The 20,000-nt window shown below is 34.7% G+C and overlaps 1 protein-coding gene across 7 annotated transcripts in view; it reads right to left on the bottom strand.

Annotated features, from left to right (window-relative positions):
* Positions 1-20,000, bottom strand: part of smyd5 (SMYD family member 5) — a 152,270-nt gene that overhangs the window by 120,515 nt on the left and 11,755 nt on the right. For all 7 annotated transcript variants that reach the window (XR_005633439.1, XM_039751916.1, XM_039751912.1 and 4 more), the window contains exons 3-8: positions 19,618-19,757; positions 16,768-16,889; positions 14,195-14,264; positions 9,730-9,834; positions 7,628-7,690; positions 4,345-4,415 (exon numbers count right to left, since the gene is read on the bottom strand). Coding sequence is in view for 6 of the 7 variants with exons in the window: in XM_039751916.1 (XP_039607850.1) it covers positions 4,345-4,415; positions 7,628-7,690; positions 9,730-9,834; positions 14,195-14,264; positions 16,768-16,889; positions 19,618-19,757 (571 nt within the window). In the remaining variant the exon portion in view is untranslated. The remainder of the gene's footprint in view (positions 1-4,344; positions 4,416-7,627; positions 7,691-9,729; positions 9,835-14,194; positions 14,265-16,767; positions 16,890-19,617; positions 19,758-20,000) is intronic.

The following is a 20,000-nucleotide window of genomic DNA, read 5'->3' as shown; positions in this document are numbered from 1 at the left end:
GAATGCAAACATATCTTCCTCTTCAAAGGAGTGCACGTCAGGAGCAAAGAATGCCAGAGGGAGAGAGAGAGAGAGAGAAGCAAACAATCAAAACTCAATACGTGCTGTTGGGCTTTTAAGTATGTGAAGCACCACGATAAATCGGCCGCAAGTAAGGGAGCAATGTGAAGGTAGTCTTTCAGCATTTTTAGAGGAGCATCCGTATCCTCTAGGCAAACAGCCTCTGTGCAAACAGCCCCTCTGCTCACACCCCCTCTGTCAGGAGCAGAGAATGTCAGAGAGAGTGAGAGAGACAGAGAAAAGCAAACAATCAAAAATCAATACGTGCTGTTAGAGCTTTTAAGTGTGTGAAGCATATCGTATATTATTGAGGATTTTTATTTAATATGTAATATGTGCTCTGATTGGGTAGCTTCTCAGCCATCTGCCAATAGCGTCCCTTGTATGAAATCAACTGGGCAAACTAACTGAGGAAGCAAGTACCATAAATTAAATGACCCACTGTCCGCATAAATTTGCGAACCAGCGAAAAATCTGTGATATATATTTAGATATGCTTACATTTAAAATCCGCGATGGAGTGAAGCCACGAAAGTCGAAGCGCAATATAGAGAGGGATCACTGTATTTTCAAACTTTTTCCATAACACTCTAAATTGTATTCAAGTGGATCCTGTTTGCTTTAATTATCTTTGCGATGTGTCTAGAACTTATGGTAAATGGAATAGCCTGGATATTGTTTAGAAAGGCACATGCCTGCATGTACAGGATCCAGCAATTAACACAGCACTGCATGTCAAGACAAACAACAAAAAAAATCTTTGTAGTTCTCAGCAATCAAATTGCGGTGAAGAACGGATCATGGCAAGGGGATAAAACCCCTTATAGAGCTTAGAATGTTCAAAGGCGCACAATGCCTTCAATAATTGTGAAATGGATAAAGTTTGAAACAACTAGAATTTTTCCCCAGAGTTGACTGTTAAAACTGAATAACTGGGTAAGAATGGCCTTGGTCAGGGAGGCACTGAGATGGGAGAACCAGTCAGAAAGACGACCATATCAGCAGCACTCAATCAATCAGACCAATATGCTATTCACTTGGAGTTTGCCAAATGCCATTGCTAGTACAATAAGACAAAAAAAAATTTCACTTTTTGGCCAGAACTCTACGCACTATGTCTGACAAAGACCAAGAACTCTTTGTCTCACTCCTACTACTATCTCTACAGTAAAGCATAGTGGGTACAGTATCATCTTATTGGGGTATTTATCAGTGACAGGGAGAATGATCAGAATTGAGAGAAGGATGAATGCAGCCAAATACAGAGAGGCCTTGAAGAAAACCTGCTCCAGAGTGCACATGACCTCAGACTGGGGCAACAGCAAATACTAAAGCATGCAGCCAAGACAACACTGGAATGGCTCAGCCAAAGCCCAGAATTAAACCCTATAGGACATCTGAAAATGAATTTACAGGAACCTGAGAGGATCTGGCAGGAAAAATGGGATGAACTGCCCAAATCCAAGTGTGTAAAGCTTATAGAGGCTAACCCAAGAAGACTCAAAGCTGTATTTTCTTCCAAAGGGGCTTATTCAAAGTACTAAAGATAATTTGAATGTAATATTTAAATTTTTGATTTTTAATAAATTTTCAAACCTTTTAAAAAAATGTCACATTGTTATTATCGTTTACTGAGTGAAGACTGATGGACAAAATTATATAAAAAAATAAAAAGTTAAATCTACAACACAAAGTGTGTAGAATCCACAGTGTCTGGTGTGTGTATATACACATGCATATACACACACACATACACATTCATATAATGAGGTGGGTGTTGGGAGGAGTATTGGTCGTAAAGTTTTATTTATTATGAATATGTTCTTCTTAAGTTTGCATATGCTGGGTTTATGTCAAAATGTTTGTTAATGGCGTTTTCGTCTGATAGCCAAGATTCAGCCTGCTCTATGGCACTTTTAGAACTGGCCTTAAATCTTACTTGTACAATGTCCCAATTAAATGTATGTTCTGTTGATTTTGTATGCGTATGGATCAGTGATCGCGAGTCCTTCCTTTTGATGGCGTTGCAATGTTCCTGTATACGTGTTGCGATTCTTTTTAAAGTTTGTCCTATGTATGTATACTGCTGGGCAAGAACTGCATGGAACCCACACAATCAGATCGGGACCCAGACTACGAATGCAATATATATATATATATGTACATGTGTTTATTTATATATATATATATATATATATATATATATATATACTGTATGTATTGATATTTATTTTTTATATATTATATTTTTTCATTCTGCACAAAAAAATTAAGGGAACGCTTAATCATCACAGTCTAACACTAAGTCAGTTACGATTCAAGGATATCAATCTGCAAAGTTAGAAATTTGTCCATAAGAAACTGTGAATCTACTTCACCTGCTTTGGTGCAACTGAAAGTGAGAACTGGTGCACTGGAGAGGCAACAGCAAGGTAGCCTTCAAAAACAGAATGGTTTTGAAGGTGGTGGCCATAGCCAATTGCTCTCAAATTAGCCTTTCTGACTGATTTCTCTCTAGTTTTGCACTTTGCTAGTGTCCTTGTCACTACTGGTAGCATGAGGTGGTTCCTGCAGCCAATTTGTGCTACACAGGTAGTCCAACTCCTCAAGGATAGCACATCCATATATGCGTTTGCAAAAAAGTTTGCTGCGTCTCCCAGCGCAGTCTCAAGAGCATGAAGGAGATACCGGGAGATGGGCTGTTACCTGAAGAGAGCTGGACAGGGCCATATAAGACATCACCCAAGCAGCAGGACCGATATCTGCTCCTTTGTGCAAGGAGGAACAGAAGGAGCACTGCTATACCCTACAAAATGTCCTCCAGTTGGCTACTGCATTTTTCTGACCAAACTGTCAGAAAAAGACTCCATGAGGGTGGCATAAGGGCCCAACATTCTCTAGTTGGACCTGTGTTCACAGGCCATTGCCGTGCAGCTTAACTGGCAATTGCCTGAGAATACCACAGATAATTCCATCTGAAAGCAGGTTCACACTGAGAACATGCAACAGACATGAAACTAGTCTGGAGACTCCGTGGTGCACATTAGGCAGCCTGAACCATAATCCAGCATGACTGTTTTGGCGATGGGTCAGTGATGGTCTGGGAAAACATATCCTTGGAGGGTCACACAGGCCTTCACTTGCTAGTCCAATGTACCCTGACTGCTGCCATTATTAGATTTTACACTGGTGTAGGACAATGCCTGGCCTCATGTGGCCAGAGTGTGTAGGCAGTTCCTGGATGATGAAGGCACTGATGCCATTGACCGACCTACACGTTACCTAGACCTAAACCCCTTCCAACACCACCAAGTCGCACTATGAGTTGCCGTGATGAAATTCACACAATTTGGATTAGCCTGTTATTTCAGCTTTTGGCACTGATTTTCATTGTGATGTTGAATCCAGCCCTTAATAGGTTAATGATTTTGTTTTCCAATTAGCGGTGTTACATCAGTTTGTTCTCAATGAATCACATATTATTCAATATAAATTTTCCACTTGAATATTTCGTTCATTAAGATTTGATGTGTGATTTAAGTGTTCCCTTAATTTTTTTGAGCGGTCTTCAATATTAAACCTTTTCACAATATTCTAATTTTCCGAGATACTGAATTTGGGACTTTCATTAGTTGTCAGTTATTTTTATAATCATCAAAATTAAAAGAAATAAACATTTGAAATACAGTACATCATTCTGTGTGTAATGAATGAATCTAATATACAAGTTTCACTTTTTGAATGGAATTACTGAAATAAATCAACTTTGTCATGATATTCTAATTTTATGACCAGCACCTATATATGTAGCAACATTACAGTACATACATATTAACATGATTCTTAAATTCAATAAAAACAGAAAGCACAAAACTGCACTACAACCACTACATCTGCATTGAATATATTATATTGCACATATTTTTTCTTTGCATGTAGTCATTACTTCTCTTTATATTTCAAAACAATTTCTTATTTCTGACATACTTTACTTGTAATTACTATGTGCAAGCCTGGAATGAACAAGTGTGCTAAGAAAGAATAATCTGAAATTAAATTAAAAAGAAATTACTCTGATGCACAAAGTAACTTTATAACCATCGTCAACAAGGAAGTTCTGAGACACAAAAGATTCACTGCATTGGTTCATTGCTTACATGAACATACAATAATACTTATTATTCCTAGGTTCTGAAAAATAATTTCAAGATACACAGAAATATGTATACACATACACATACATAAATACATGGGTCATTTGAAAGACACTAGGCATGACCTTACCTGGTTCCTATTCCTTGTCCATTTGTTCCTACTAGTGCAAATAGTGAGCGGAAACCTTCAGGTGTAAACCACTGAAATAGAATAAATTAAAATAAAAAAAGATTACATACATTATTTTTAACATCATTAAAGTACCTTACAAAAGTTTCCACATTAGCATTTATTTCCTTACGATAGAAATTAGATAAACAGTACTTCTTAAAACACTCAATTTCAAACTGAAAAAGAAAAAATAATTAAACTGATGCCATAAAGCTGGACATGTTTTGTTCTTCACCATTTGCTAAAAGCCTGCATCACAGTCTGACAAACCTTCGTAATTGTGTAAAACAGTAATGCAATCTGTCAGTAAAGAAAAATTACAACTTGAGTAAAAGTCAACATCCAATGAGGAGAAGAAACCAGCAGTGCAAAGTAAATTGCCAGTGGAGGTGAAGGCTTTAACATAAGGCTCTCCCAGCAAACTGGCTGAACTCCAGAAGGCACAGAAGCAACTGGCGACATAAGAACAAAGACGAACTTGGAGCTAAATGCAAGTATAACACAGACAGAGCTTCAGCTGTCAAAACTGCATAGTTAACAAAGGTGGCCAAGAAAATATGCACATTGGAGGACCACATTAATAATCTGATAGGGATTAGACAAAGAAAAATTTGACTGACTCCATTTGTTTAGACAATTCGGTCATTTCTGATTCAGCTTTAGTCTCTCCAGGTCTCATTTGAAGTCAATGCATAGCCAAAATTACCAACACCAATTTAGCCACATGGCAAGTGGGTAACAGTGAGGCAGAGGTCTATAAAGTCACAATTTTGCCTCTTGGCACTCAGGTCAACAATTTGGACAAAAAACAGCAGTTAATATTCAGCAGTGTGTCTGTTGAGGCTGGGAACAATAAAATGCTCAAAACTGGCGACTCCATAGTGCAGAATATTGCAATTACAAGCTATGTTAATCTAGCAGTTAACATTAAATGCTTCTGGGGATGAATGTATCAGCCATAGGTGCTAAATTGGACCTTCTGGACAAAAAAGAAAGTGTCTACCTTATTGTTGCATGTCGGCACTAATGATATCTATTTGCAGCAATATTAAACATGAACTTAATTTCTTTTAAATCCAAAACTAAAACAAAAAGTTGGAGTTTAATTGTGTCTAGCTCCTTATCAAGGCTATACAGTTGTGGTGTATGTGATTTATAGCAGATTGTGTACCCTTTATGAATAATCAGGATTACAGGACCCCAAAGTTGTGGAATGATCTACTTGCTAATATAAGAGACACCCTTCAGTCTCAGCTTTTAAATCCAGGCTGAAGCCTTACTACTTTACTCTAACATACCCTGACTAGAGCGGCTGATTAGCTGCGCAAACTGCATTTCTTTTAGTAAGTCATTTCTATAGAAACACAAATAATACAATATTTATTAACCATTACTAATACTCCTCAATTCTGTTTCTCTTCTTGGTATCTGGATGTTGTCTGCCATCCTGCATATAGAAAAGTAATCTCCGATACAGAAGCATTGGAATTATCAGATCAAAGGGTAAGTTCAACAGATTGAATGGTCCAGCACTAACTCTGCTGTAGAATGTCCAGGAGGGGGTAGGAGTTTAGTTGGCTGAGGTCTCCAGAACTGTGTCTGACATTGGTTTTTGATTTTCTGTTTTACAATTATAAATCTCCTACATTCCCAACTGGCCATAGTTCTTCAATTAAATAATGGACAGATAACGTTGGTTTCCAGTTTTGTTTAAACAGTTTCTACATAGTGCTCTGTGCCTGAACTTAGTGAAGACCACTATACATAAATAACTTACAATTGTAACCATTTTTATTTTTTCTTCTTCAATGACAATCTAATACTGGTCCTCATAACCTGTCCTCTATACACTGTATTTAGATCTGTTATTACACATTTTAGCTAATCACTTCATAAACAATGCAATGGTATTATTGGCTTTGTTGGGATGATTATCACATTCTGGCTGTGATAACTACTATGAAAATGACTGATTGATTACTATAAGAAAATGCACAAATTATATTCCACAAAAATACTGTAATAACAATAATTTCTGAATTAAAATGAACAAGAATTTTAGAAGAAAGTCGATTAGACATTGTTCATGAATCATGTGTAATGTTTTGCTATTTAAACTTGAAAAAATCTGATATGAAATAAAACAATTGGCCAAAGTAAGTTAGCATTAATGGCAAAAGAAACACTAAGACTGAACACTTGCATGAATGTGATTCTACAGGCTCCCAAGAAGAGAATGGTTATAAGATGCAGTGTGAAATTTGATGTATTCTACAGGCTGTTATCCTGGTTGGCAGCAAGGAGATCAGAATCTGGATTGGTTATGCAGTGTGGAATTGGCCTGAGATACTACCAGAAAGGGTAAAAGCTTTCTTTGGCAAACATATGAGATCAGCCTAAAACCAAAGATAGTGGATTAACTTTTTAAAAAGTTAAAAAAAAAAAAAGTTTTAGAAAATCTGATTAAAATTAAAAAATGAATAAATCAAAATTCAAAAGATGCAGAGCGAGTCATTTAGGTATCCAGAGTGTTTAGTGTTAGATAGCCAAATTGTTAAAAACTCTGTAAAATTTGAATTAATTTCATAATCACTTTCAATGATTTTTCAAAATTTTATATAATTATAAAAAACAAAGGAGAGAAAAACCATGTTTCTAACTGTGAAGGGCTTAAAAATAATTAACTTGTTAAATCTGATAAACTAGCTGTCTGGATATAGATGAGACAACATGACTCATTAAGTGGCAGTCAGAGGCAAAAGTTGATGAAGAAGCCAGAGGTGTATAAAATGTTTACGTAGAACATTCTGCCCCCACTGAACCATGAATTAAGAAATTGACATCTGAACCATCTAAGGCTATGAACACATAAGCCTCATTGCTCAAGTCTAATTTTTTGTTCAAATCGGATTTGACTATCTTGTCAATTCACATTCATAAGTACAAGTGACCTGTATCTAACTGCGATGTGAACGTGTTTGTGCATGAGCCATCTGTGTTACCAACAACAAAAACTTGTTATTTGTGAGATGACTCTTGGTATTAAACCCAACAAAATGAACAAGAAAGTAGCCAGTAATGGAGGGATGGTACAGTTGTTACAGCTGTAGCACTCCTCCACTGTTGCTTTGCAACTCTGATATTTCTGGCCGACGATGGTAGCGCTCAGCCCAGGCAAAATAGTGACAAAAAAAATAAACACAACACACACATGAATTCCACTCTGACAAGTATCACTTACCCTGCTGAGGTGTTCATCATAAAGAGCAGAAGTAAACAGTTGCCTCAGGACTCCGAGTTGCCCCTACAATCAAACCAGAAGGATGGTCAACAGCAGCTAAAGATGTTAACTGGGAAATAAAAAATATATTTTTTCTGTCATACAGGTTTTTACCAACTAAAGCTAAGATATAACAACAAAAATGGGAGCTTGATAATCATGTTTTAAATTATTTCTTAATTTCAACCTACAACCTAAGAATCACCAAATTTCGCTGTTCAGTAGAACTTTACAAAATAATCTCTGAAATCAAATAATGATACTGATCAAAAGTAAAAATGTCTTTTTTTCAGATTCTGATAATTCAATTTATTTTTGTAAGGCACTATTAACTGGGTTGAGGTTGATAGTATAGCCTATTAATATGAAAATTACAGCATATTTTAAAAATACAATCAAAAGATATTTTATGAAATAAAATTTACTTTAGCCAACAGGGCCTATATGTTTTTTGAAGTGTGAAGTTAGTGTGAACATTAATCTACATACCAAAAGTAAAAGGATAAATGGGCTTTCAATACAGAGATTTTTTTTTTTTTAAAGACAAAAGAAATAATGCTCATGTTTACCAGTAACCAATTTTGTTTAAACATTAGTCTGACAACGGATATTGTATTAAAATTGTTGAACTTAATTAGTAAGTATTTTTTATAAAAACCAAAGACCCAGTTTATGGAGAGAAAAGACTTTGCTTTAGCTTGGGTGGTTTTAACTGTTGTTGCTGCAACCTGCACAGAACTGAAATTGACTTGCAGCTAGGACACTGGCTGCATGAAACATCCATGGTACTTGGGTACAAGTTTGATTTCCCTTTGTATGGAATTTGAATGTGGCCCTTCTGTTTGCTTGAGCTTACTATCGGGACTCTGTTTTCCTCACATGTTTAGTGACTGCAAAACAGCTAGCTTTGAAAGAAATAAGTCTGAGGGATTCTATTTCATCAATAGATTATTATTTTTTTTATCTATTTGTATAAAGCAGACCTATATGCCAATATTAACAGTAATTTATCTTGTTAGAATTGGAAGGGTTTTACAAAACCACATTGAGCAATAGCCTGTCTGTCTTAGAATACATGTTTATTGTACAAGTAAATAAAATAAAATCTTTAAAAATTGGAGTTGTTCATTCATTTAACAAGAAAACCATAGCATAAAACAACAGCAGTAGCACAGAAACAAAAGTGATGCTGTTTTGTACTGACTGTATACAGCAGTAATAGTCAAAGTGATTTGACAAAAAAGCCACATAATACATTCAAATTCTAATGTTTGCTGCAACAGTGTAAGAACAGAACAAATATACAAAAACTATTAAAGACATTAATGAGAAAAATACAGCTAAACTAACTTTCCCAAATTGTAAATGCCTCTATTTTACTGAATTCAATAGTGACTGATACAACACCTAGGACCTACTTTTTTTTTTTAAAGCTAAACATCAAATCGGCCAAAAACAACAAGTGAAGAATCAAAGTCTAAGCTGCAATTACTGTAATCATTACAGGTTCCGAGTTAATAACAACAATAAAGGGCAAAAATGTACTGAATTACAAATCTAAAATGAGTGAAACAGAGTAGTTTTCTAAACAACTACCTGAACTCAGAATAAAACTGCTCCATATCATTCTCCCAATTTGCACATATAGACCTTAAGTCAACCAGTGCAATTTGTATATATAACAAGTGCAATCTGTACATTTTGTAAAGTACTTTTATTACTATTCGGTTTGTTATTTTCTTTTCTTGTCTTTTTAACTCTTATGCCTCACACTGAGTCGACTGCATCTTCAATTTCGTTGTTCCTTTATAAAAGTGACAATGACAATAAAGATCTATCTATCTATTTCAACTTAAGGAATAATATGTACTCATAAAGAAACAGTCATCTTAGAATGCCTTCAAGATTACATTGTAAATGACACTGACTGACAGGATATAGTGGAAAACTGCTTCTTTCATTTCTTCAAGTGCATCATAATGGTTGATAAATTAATTCTGACCTACAGCTGCTCAGTTTTATTGAGAATACAGTCTCTCTTAATGTTTAGCATATCTTCTTACCTGAAACTTTTCCCCAAGTAGCTTGTGTGCAATTTCCTCTTCCTCATTGGCAGTTCGACTGCAGAACTGAGAAAAAAGATTCTGCCACAACACTTTGTCTCGGGCCTGAAAAACATAAACAGCTGTTTAAAAAATATATATATTTTTTTTTAATTTATTTATATCTTTATTTTATTTTATTTAAAAATAACAATTTACTAACTGACAAGGCCTTCTACAATAACTGTCTGGCAAACTTTGAAAATAAACTGTTTCTGTGTTGGGTATTTCATAAATAGGCTGAATAGTACTGCAAGGAAAAATAATTTTAATGCAAACAAAACAATATGTATTACCAGTTAATCAATTCAAGATGAAATCTAGCATATACCTGTAAATTCTAAAAGGTGTCACACACACACACCTGGTCATGGGTTGACAAAGTGTATAATATCTTTTCTCCCTGCTCTGCAGATCGCCAGAAGGAAAGACCACCTAAACTCCAACCAGGTTCCACTTCGTCTCCAGGTGACACCCTCCTACTGAATTCATTTTCACCTGTTCCCTGTTGGACCCTCTTCTTCTTTCCCACAACCTATAAAACCAGCAACTTGATTTCCCAGTAGGTCCCGTTTAAGACACAGTCTTTTGAGACTACTCAGCAGTGTTTACAATATATGGGGTGGTTCCCCAAGTCTTTTTTTTTTTCAACAAAGGATTTGGATACTATAAAATGAGGCTAAAGGAATGTTAGTAACCATAGACTTACTTCTAAGTAAAATTTCCATATTCTCTTCAAATCCTGGAAAAATTCTGGGAGTTTAAGGAACTAATCAACTGAATAACACCATACCACAGACAAGACTTATTACATCTTTTTAAAAAAATACTACCCACAGTACCTGCTGAAGACAGAATAATTTAAAAATATTTGCTATTTATAGCCCTGTGTGTACTTTGAGCATCTTTCCTTTGTATTCACATGTGTCTGAGAGCTCACTTTCTTGCACTTATACCCTTAAAGCGTGCTTTTCAGACTCTGTCATTACTTTCTTGTATCCTGTCTGGTTTAATACTTTCCATCTTTGAAGGTGACCCTCTCAGCACCTTTACTCCTACTTATGCGTCTCAAACTCGCACCTCCTCTTTTGTCGCATCACCAAAGCAAAACTGACCAATAATACCAAAGTCAAACTGACCAATCAGATTGCTCTGAGGGACTAGACACAATGACCTTAGTGTTTTATTAAACGTAATTAGGTTAACCCATAATCCCCTTTTTCTTTTACAATATATTTTATTATATATTATTGATGTAGCCCCAACTTTACCCTGTCGAACTGAAATGATTAACACCCTTTATTCCAAGCTGTTTTAACTAATTTGCATATTTCTCAAAAATGTAGTATTTAAAAAAGCACTGGAAAGGACTGGCCCATATCTCTTTACTTTTAATATTTCAGCTGAACCTCTTGGCATTAAATTCAGGAAAATTAGGCTTGATCACTACTATACATACATTATGTACTAAAAAAAATTACTGGTATACCAATAACTATTCTGTTTTTCTTTCTTGGTAATTTTCTTCAGATCTCCCCCACATATTTAATTTTTGCTCAAAACTGCCTGTTATTAAAATGTATTTTCCCCCATTTTAATGTTGTCAGCACTTTGATTCTTCTCTGTTTTATCCTATCCAATACTGGCCCGAGTTCAGATCTCTTCTACCCTTGGAAACAAAAATATTCTATAAAAAGCATTCACCTTAGTCATGACAGGCTAGGAATGAAGAGGGTCTTTACTGACTGCAGATCATTTTACAGGGTGTTCACTAGCTTTCTATATTGGTTTACTACCAAATGTAATTAGGTTACCCCATAATCCCTTTTTTTCCTTTCCAAAAATGGAAATATTTTCCTTGGTCCTCTGATTTTTAGGCACTAAGGGGGTGGCAATGGACTGAGTGACACTTGGGTGGTTTGTACTAGTTTGGACTTGCATACTGCGATATATTACCATAAATCCCTTTGAATTAGTTAATGCTCCATTTCCCTTTTGCCCTGGGTTCATCAAGGTGTTAAAATGCCTAAGTAATATTTTTGATGACTTAGAGAACTCAGAATCTCCTTGTCACTGCAGTCAATGTGACTTGTCCATCCCATTATTAAATTTTTACTTTTCTGTGTATGACAATTCAAAGCTAGTTGCCATTTTGTATGCTGTTTACAGCCTACAAGCTTTTGCCATAACACTCAATATGTAAGTGTGCACCCCCCCCAACCCCTTCCACTATTCCTGAATATCATGTTTAAAAATACCTAACTTTCTTAAAAAAAAATAAAATAGAAACACTAACATGTTCAATATAAATCTGTACTTCATTTATTCCTTACACTCTTCAAATGTTACACAACTGGCAACTAATGATATAGTGCAAAAATACAGAGGTACATAAACTTACAGTTAAGTATTAAGCACAGGAGAAGACTGTAGTCACTTTAATTTAAATAAGTGTACAAAAGTCTGAGCATACTGTCAGTTGTGTTATCATGCTCACAGATTATGCGTGAGCATGCACATGCTTTAGTTCTGTACCCGACATGCAGAAACACTGTACTTCCAGGAGTCTGCCATATTTGTTTGATTGATTGGTGACTTTGTGTGCATCCAGTTGATGTAGCTTATATACCTTGTTGATTTTATTAGAAATATAACAATTTTTCTGCAAGTAATGATAAAGCTCTTAAGAATGCTTTACTAATGCGTTCAGACAACCCTTTATGTCAAAGTGTGTTCAGTTTAACTTTACTACTAGGGTGTTGTACCATGTTAGCTGTTATGAGAAGTCAAGCAAAATGACAACTTACATCTTTGCCTAAAGAAGGGGCCTGAGTTGCCTCAAAAGCTTGCATATTGTAATCTTTTTAGATGGCCAATAAAAGCTGCCATTTTGCTTGACTTCTCAGTACAGTTTAATGTTTAAAACTGTATAAAGTACGTTCAGAAATGTTGTTTCTTTATTAATATATAAGAGCTTCTAGAAACAGACTTGGTAATGGCTGTTTAAGTAGTTATCTGTTCAGGTCTGTACAATGCTAACACATTATGTAATTTCTATTCAGAGTCTTTGCCAACGACGGTACGTCATAGCACTCTGTTAATTTCTGCCACCATCTGCTGGTCTTTTTGGGCATTACCTGTTTTTAGCATTTTGTGGGCTTTTATTTTTGTGACAGTTATTTAATGTTATTGTATTTGTTCTGTTTCTGAAACCACACACACATTTATCTGCAAATAAATATTTAGCTTCACAAAGCCATTGCAATGAATCCTTCCTTTGCAATGTTCAGCAGTTAAAGGAGTCATTCTACATTAATTCTGGTCTGCCTTATCCTTCTTATCGGGGATTAGGATTTGTTGCCACACACACTATTTAACAACAAGACTTAATTTTACATTTGTATTTAATTTACTCTATGTCTTACTTTTTTATTTGTACTTAATATACTCTAGTGCTTTATGTAAATGACTGAACAGTGATAATAAAAAAAGCAAAGCAAACTGGACACTATAGAGATGAGGAGTAACTGAGAAAAAAGCAATATGGGGCATCCACATTTCCCAAACTTAAAGAATGTCCTTCATTACTGAAAATATAGTAACATTTTGTCCAAAAAACACAATAAGTGCAACACAGCTATTCTGCGTTTCCCTGATTAAAATATGACAGTAAAATCTCAGCGTTTCTGGGTTTCAGATTACCACAGTGTACACAATATAATTAAACCTACTTAGCACATTTTATGTGAACATAAAAAAACATTGTGAAGATTTCAGTAAAACAAAGTCTTTGAGATTTTATTAAATTGTACAAAGAAAGTATTAAGAGGCACTTTACAATAAAAAAACTTCACAAACTACACTGTCAGAAAGAGCAGAGAGAAGGACCGAATGCCTACTTGCCCATTGGTTACTTCCTCTTCAGGAAGCACCTTGCTTTAGGAGCTGATAAGCTTCCCTATTTCAGACTCATCTGATATTTATATAAGCTGTACATTCGTATCTTTTAATAATGAAGTTTCTATAAAAAAAAGTCAAATCAACCAAGTAATTAACATATTATAAACATATAAGACATTCAGTAAAGCTACGTTCTTCACATTTAATGGGACATATGAATTCTACATTGAACACTGCTTCCGAATCTAAACAGAAGTAAAACATACTATAATACTCTGTAAACTGTTCACATTTATTAGATATTATTCATTCAAAATTGCTATTAGATGTGGCATTCAGTTTGTTTTGAAAATATATACTTTCCTGAAAACTGAAATTAACAAAACTACATGAAATACAAATGTTTCACTACAAGTTTAATTACAACACTGAACAAAGCCTAAGAGAATAAAATGAACCAGCAGATAATGAGTAGAATAAGGATGTCTCATATAAATATATAGTTCATGAAAATTAGAGATAATACCTGTTTCACAGTGGCAACCATCTTAGCCATAAGCATGATACTGGCAGTTTCTGGGGGATAATGCATGTTTCTAAAAAGAGACAGACACTTTGAGTAAGAAGGAGTCCAATGGTAAATACACAAAAGTTAGAGATTCTGCCTCAGTTACTAAATCAAAATAAAGGAAAGGCTAACACATCAAATTGGAAGGATGGGTGAATGTTAAGTAAACACTTAACACTACAATTTAAGTATTATTATATAAAATGACATTGTCAATTTTGATATTTTTGCTAGAAATTGATTTGCAAAGTGAATGGAACATCCAGTGAAATGCATGCAATTTTAAAACAAGGAATTCATTTTTTCCCTTTAATTATTGTATGAACCAACCTTGAAACTACAGCATCTGGAAAAATAAGAAAAAAAAAAAAAAACAGAATAATGTTCAACCTAGGAGAATTAAACCCTGCTCCCTGAAACTGTCAAGTGGGTGTACTAATCACTGTGCTACAGTACTACAAACAAAAAACAAAAAATTATTACTTTGATACAGTGCTGTCTCAATACCAACACTTCAATATGATAGTAAGAAAAGAACTGCAATTCTTCAGAAAAGTAACGCACAGACCACGAACAAGCATAGGACTATGCATTAAAGCAAACTGTTCACAATGCATTTTTCTGTACATTAGAACAATCTAGACAAGAACAGGCCATTCAGCCCAACAAAGCTTGCCAGTCTTATCCACTTGTGTCTAGTTTTGAAATTCCCTAAAGCGTTACTACCACACTACTTGGTAGCATATTTAAAGATTCAATGGTTCTCTGTATAAAGAAAAATGCCCTAATGTTAGTGCAAAATTTACCCTTAACAAGTTTCCAACTATGTCTCCATGTTCTTGATGAACTAATTTTAAAATAACAATCTCAATGCATGGTACTAATTCCTTTCATGAATTTAAACACTTAAATGTCACCTTTTAATCTTCTTTTGTTTAAAATGAAAAGGCTCAGCTCTTTTAATATTTCTTCATAATTCATCCCATGTAGCTCTAGAATCAGCCTAGTCGCTCTTCTCTGGACATTTTCTAGCGCTGCTGTGTCCTTTTTGTAGCCTGGGGACCAAAACTGCATACAGTACTCCAGAAGACGGCTTGCCAGTGCGTTATAAAGGTTGAGCACAACCTCTTTGGACTAGTACTCCACACATTGTGCTATATAACCTAACATTCTGTTTGCCTTATTAATGGCTTCTAAACCCTGTCTGGAAGTTGATAGCACAGAGTCCACTATGACACCTAAATCCTTCTCATAAGGTGTACTCTCGACTTTCAAACTTCCCATTTCACCCACTATGGTGAAAACATGGCTATAGTCACCGCTGAAACCAGTACTTTATACAATTATTATAGGAGAGTGGAGAATTAAGCCTGTAAACTGGGATTAGAACAGCTGCAGTACAGGTATTTAATTTCATTTTCATTGTTTTCTGGCATGAAGGGAATAAGAGGAACAACCAGCACAATGGTTTAAACTAAATAACAACAGCTAAAACTATCAGAAAAAGAAAATCAGTAGGGACAATTAAAATTATTTTTAAAAGGTATAAATTTGAAATTTATGTAATGGATTTGCTCAGGAATTCACTCTGAGGCATTGCAGCTAAACAGTGCACACTAGTTGTAAACTTAGGACCTTCGTGTTACAAAGACGCCATCACACTGCATGACTGTCGAGGGCTCTCTACTAAAAAGCACTTATATCGACAATAAATATATAGTGAATAGCAAAACTAACATTCTCCATACATTTTGGTATGGGTAAGTCTTTGTTTGCTGTACATTCAATATTTTACATGAAATTAATAGACTTCTGCACCTCTATGTTTTAAAAATAATAATACAACACTTTGTTCCTTAATAGATTATGTAGGTTTGAGAGTATAATGTGTCATGTATTTTGTATTCTTTTCCTTGCTATAGCTGAACAATGGATAAAATTAGAAAGGGCAGGGCAGGACATTTTTCCTTAGAGACTGCACTCCTGTGATGTGGGTATTAATATCTTTCATATTCTACAACTCTGTGATGGTTAGTGAAATTCTCTATGCTGTTGTGTGCTGGACCGGTAATTTCACTTCAAGAGAGGCCTAACAAATCGACAAACTATTTAAAAGGGTAGGCTCAGTTATATGATGCACTGTGAACCCCACAGAGGTAGTAGCAAAGAAGAAAAAAACAAAGCTTGTTGCCATTGTCAAAAATGTTGCATATCCTCTCTCTGACAAACTAACACTGAGGTCTTTCAAGCAATGAATTATTCAGCAGAAATTTGTCAAGAAACACTACTGGGGCTTCTTTATACCAAGCCCAACATGCCCGCATAATGTCTCACTGTGACTGTAACAGCCAAGTTAGAAGATTCTCTTTCATTTAAATTTTTGTTCCTTTTTTGACATTCTGGTTTATTAATCTATGTATGTATGTACTTATTTATTTATTGAGGTTCTGTAAAAAGGCAAACGTCCCCCTAGGGACAAATAAAGTTCTGTCTATACATCTACAATTTATGCGTTTTAGTTCTCCACTAACCTCCAAGCCTCTTCTAATTTGTTCAGTGGATGTTTTGGATCTTCTCGAGACTGACCAAGACACAGCACCTGGTGGTATTGTTCTAAAGCAGCCCGTCGGCAATCACTACTGCAGTATATCATCTGGAAAAAGAAACATTACGAAAACAAATAGACACTGTTTCAGTTAGAAATCCTTTTTTGAAAAGGGAAAAAAAAAAAAAGTGCAGTTTTTTTAAATGTTGAACTTTCTAATAAAAATAATCGTCACAAGTAGTTACCTACTGTACTTACCTTTGGATTAAAGCTATTATGATACCAAAATTTCAAACTTTGATGCGATACTGACATAAGTACCTTAATTCAATACCATTTTCAATCCCCAATACAGTATATTATTCAACTCGATAAAAAAATCTATTTAAATAAATTGCAATTCTGCATGCAATAAAATGTTACATTTATAAAACATAAAAAAATATATAAAGTAATATGAATTTTAGTCATATGGAAAAACTTAAAAATACAGTAATCTTTTGTAAAAGGTAAGAGTAAAGTTTTGCAAACAATAAAAAGAAGCTTATTTCCGGTCAACAATATTTTTACATTGCTGTAGTACTAGGATGTTGTATCGTGTTAGCCATTATGAATGTAGTGAAAAGTCAAGAAAAATTAAACCTTTTATTGGCTAAAATAATAAAAGGTGTCATTTTGCTTGGCTTTACATAGCTGAAAACAAATTCTGTTGCTGAGGTAGTACAATGAAATGACGTTAATTCAATAGGTCTGGCATTTATCTGTATATATAGAAATTTTAAAACAAATATTAAATAAGCATTCAAGTAAGAAAAACATGAATCTTGTCTCTTGTAAACAACTGTTTAGAAAGTAACAAACTGACATATTTGAAGGCTTTGCATAAATACAAAGTACACATTGCATTTTTGTGTAAACTATGATATCTTTGTAACACGTCATTGTCTTCTTCCATGACTTGTGCTTTTCTCAGACAGACGTACTCCGTATTGTGTCTCAAATTAAATCATTTACTCATTCCCAGGATCCTTTTCTGACTTGCAGCAGTCTTTCCTCTTCTAACCACTATTAGTTAGATTGGGTTCTGGCAAAGATCTCTCTTCTAAGCTTGCTGTTATAAAGCTAAATTTTAAAAAAGCCTAATTTGGATTCTGCAGTGTTGTGTAATTGCCATCCTATTTCTAACATCTCTCTATCTAAAGTGCTGGAAAAGACTGTTGCTGTTCAGTTGTAGTCCTGCTTGGAGTTGAATGAATGGTATGAGATTTATCAGCCTGCTTTCCAAGCTTCTCAAAGCACAGAAACTGTTTTTGGGTTGTAACATGGCTGTAGATTCAAGCCTTTAAATTCTGCTGTTTGTAACTGCTGCTTTTGATACTGCAGATTATGGCATTTTACTCAATTGTTTGAATAATGCTGGAGTCTCTGGTACTATACTGAAGTGGTTCAGTAGTTACCATACAGGTCATAAGGAGTTTGTTGCTATTGGGAAGTATCAGTCAAGATCTATCTGTGCTTTTTTTCTGGACTGTATGTTTCCCCCTATTTTATTTATTTGCTACCTTTGGTAAAGTCTTACATCATCATAACATGTATTTTCACAGCTGTACTGACAGTACTCGGATTTATCCTCAGACCATTCAAATTGCCCAAGTTCAACAACCTCAAGTCACTTGTTGTCTTTTTATTCATGATAATTACCTGCAGTTAAATAGCAGTAGGTCAGAAGTTATACTTGTGGGCACTTCAGGTTTTAAAAAAAAAAAAAAAGGATTGACAGTCACTTAATTCCTGTTTCTTCATTGGTTACAAATCTTGCAGTTAAATTTGATAATACACTTTCATTTTAAATTGCATCCTTGTCCAGAACTTAATTTTATAATTTATAGAAAATAGCAAAAATTAGATCTATTCTAGGAATGCATGCCACTGAGGAGTTAGTTATTGTTTTCATCATATCTTGTCTTGACTACTATACTTCTCTGTTTGTTGTCCCTGAAAAAGACCATTCGGAAGTTACAGTATGCCCAAAACAGTCTTGCACATGTTGTACCAGAAGCTCATAAATTCACTTGTATAACCCAAAATATATTTAATTTAATCTTCTAATTTAATTTTTCTTTACAATAATTTTTCTATATGACACATATAGAGGGGAACCAAAGATTATTAAAATAGTTTGTCCCCTATACTAAAACCTTGTGGTAGTCATTATTTCACAACAAAGGAAAAAAAAGAAAATACTTCTTTAGCAGGTCACATTAACATACACTGTTTAACATACATATATGTATAAACACACACAAACTGAATATAAAAACCTCTCACCTACATATGGTTTAAAATTAACTGTAACTGGTATCATTTACTTGGAGCAGGTAAGGGCAATTGTATGAGCAACAGTTGATAATCTTATTAAGCAATGTAAACCCTTTATAATTGCAGTTACAACACTCCGTGAAAATTTGACTGCAGTCATGACTCTAGAAGAATGTAGTAAACTTAAATGAATATTCCAACAACATGTCACATTGTAGTTGAAATGTCAGCAGTTAGTGTCTGCTTTACTATTATTAAAAGCAAGGTGCAGGGCAGATTTTGACAACAGCCAGATGCCTCTCATATGGCTAGCTATATGGTATACTTCAGAACAAGGAAATGCAGGGGAATATATGCTGACTTGTGAAACTGTTTCAATACTTAAAGCCAAACATATCAAAATTCATTGTATTTTTACTTGTATTTCACTTTAATAATATATGCAAAATCCTGAAACTTGTTTTAAGAATGTGAATCTTAAAATAATAACATGCCTGCTACTAGTTAAAAAAACAACCTGACACTGCGGACAGGAATCATGAAGTTCTCTTCGAACTCGGCATAGTTCTGGATGCGGAAGAGAGAGACATGGATTTCCACTGAGCCTTCGTGCATTCTCCTCAGCTGTCTCCAAGGAGCACAAGCAATACTCACAAGCTGTGATGAAAGGAAGGGAACAAAATTAATATCAATTATAAGAACACATGTTCTGGAGTCAGACAGTTTTCATTTTATACAGCACCTTTGTAGTGAGTATCTTTTAAAAAGTGTGTGATCAATAAAGGAGACTTTTGACAGATGTATGTGTTTAAATTTGAGGCAGTAGCAAATGGCTATTCAGGGCACTCATTGTTACCGGACAAGTCATTTTCATTTATTTCATCTAATTGCTTTTGTATT

This window comes from Polypterus senegalus, chromosome 4 (genome assembly GCF_016835505.1).
Source record: "Polypterus senegalus isolate Bchr_013 chromosome 4, ASM1683550v1, whole genome shotgun sequence".
NCBI classification, from domain to species: domain Eukaryota; kingdom Metazoa; phylum Chordata; class Cladistia; order Polypteriformes; family Polypteridae; genus Polypterus; species Polypterus senegalus.
The sequence above is the reverse complement of the archived record's forward strand: the minus strand, read 5'-3'. Positions and strand labels throughout refer to the sequence as shown.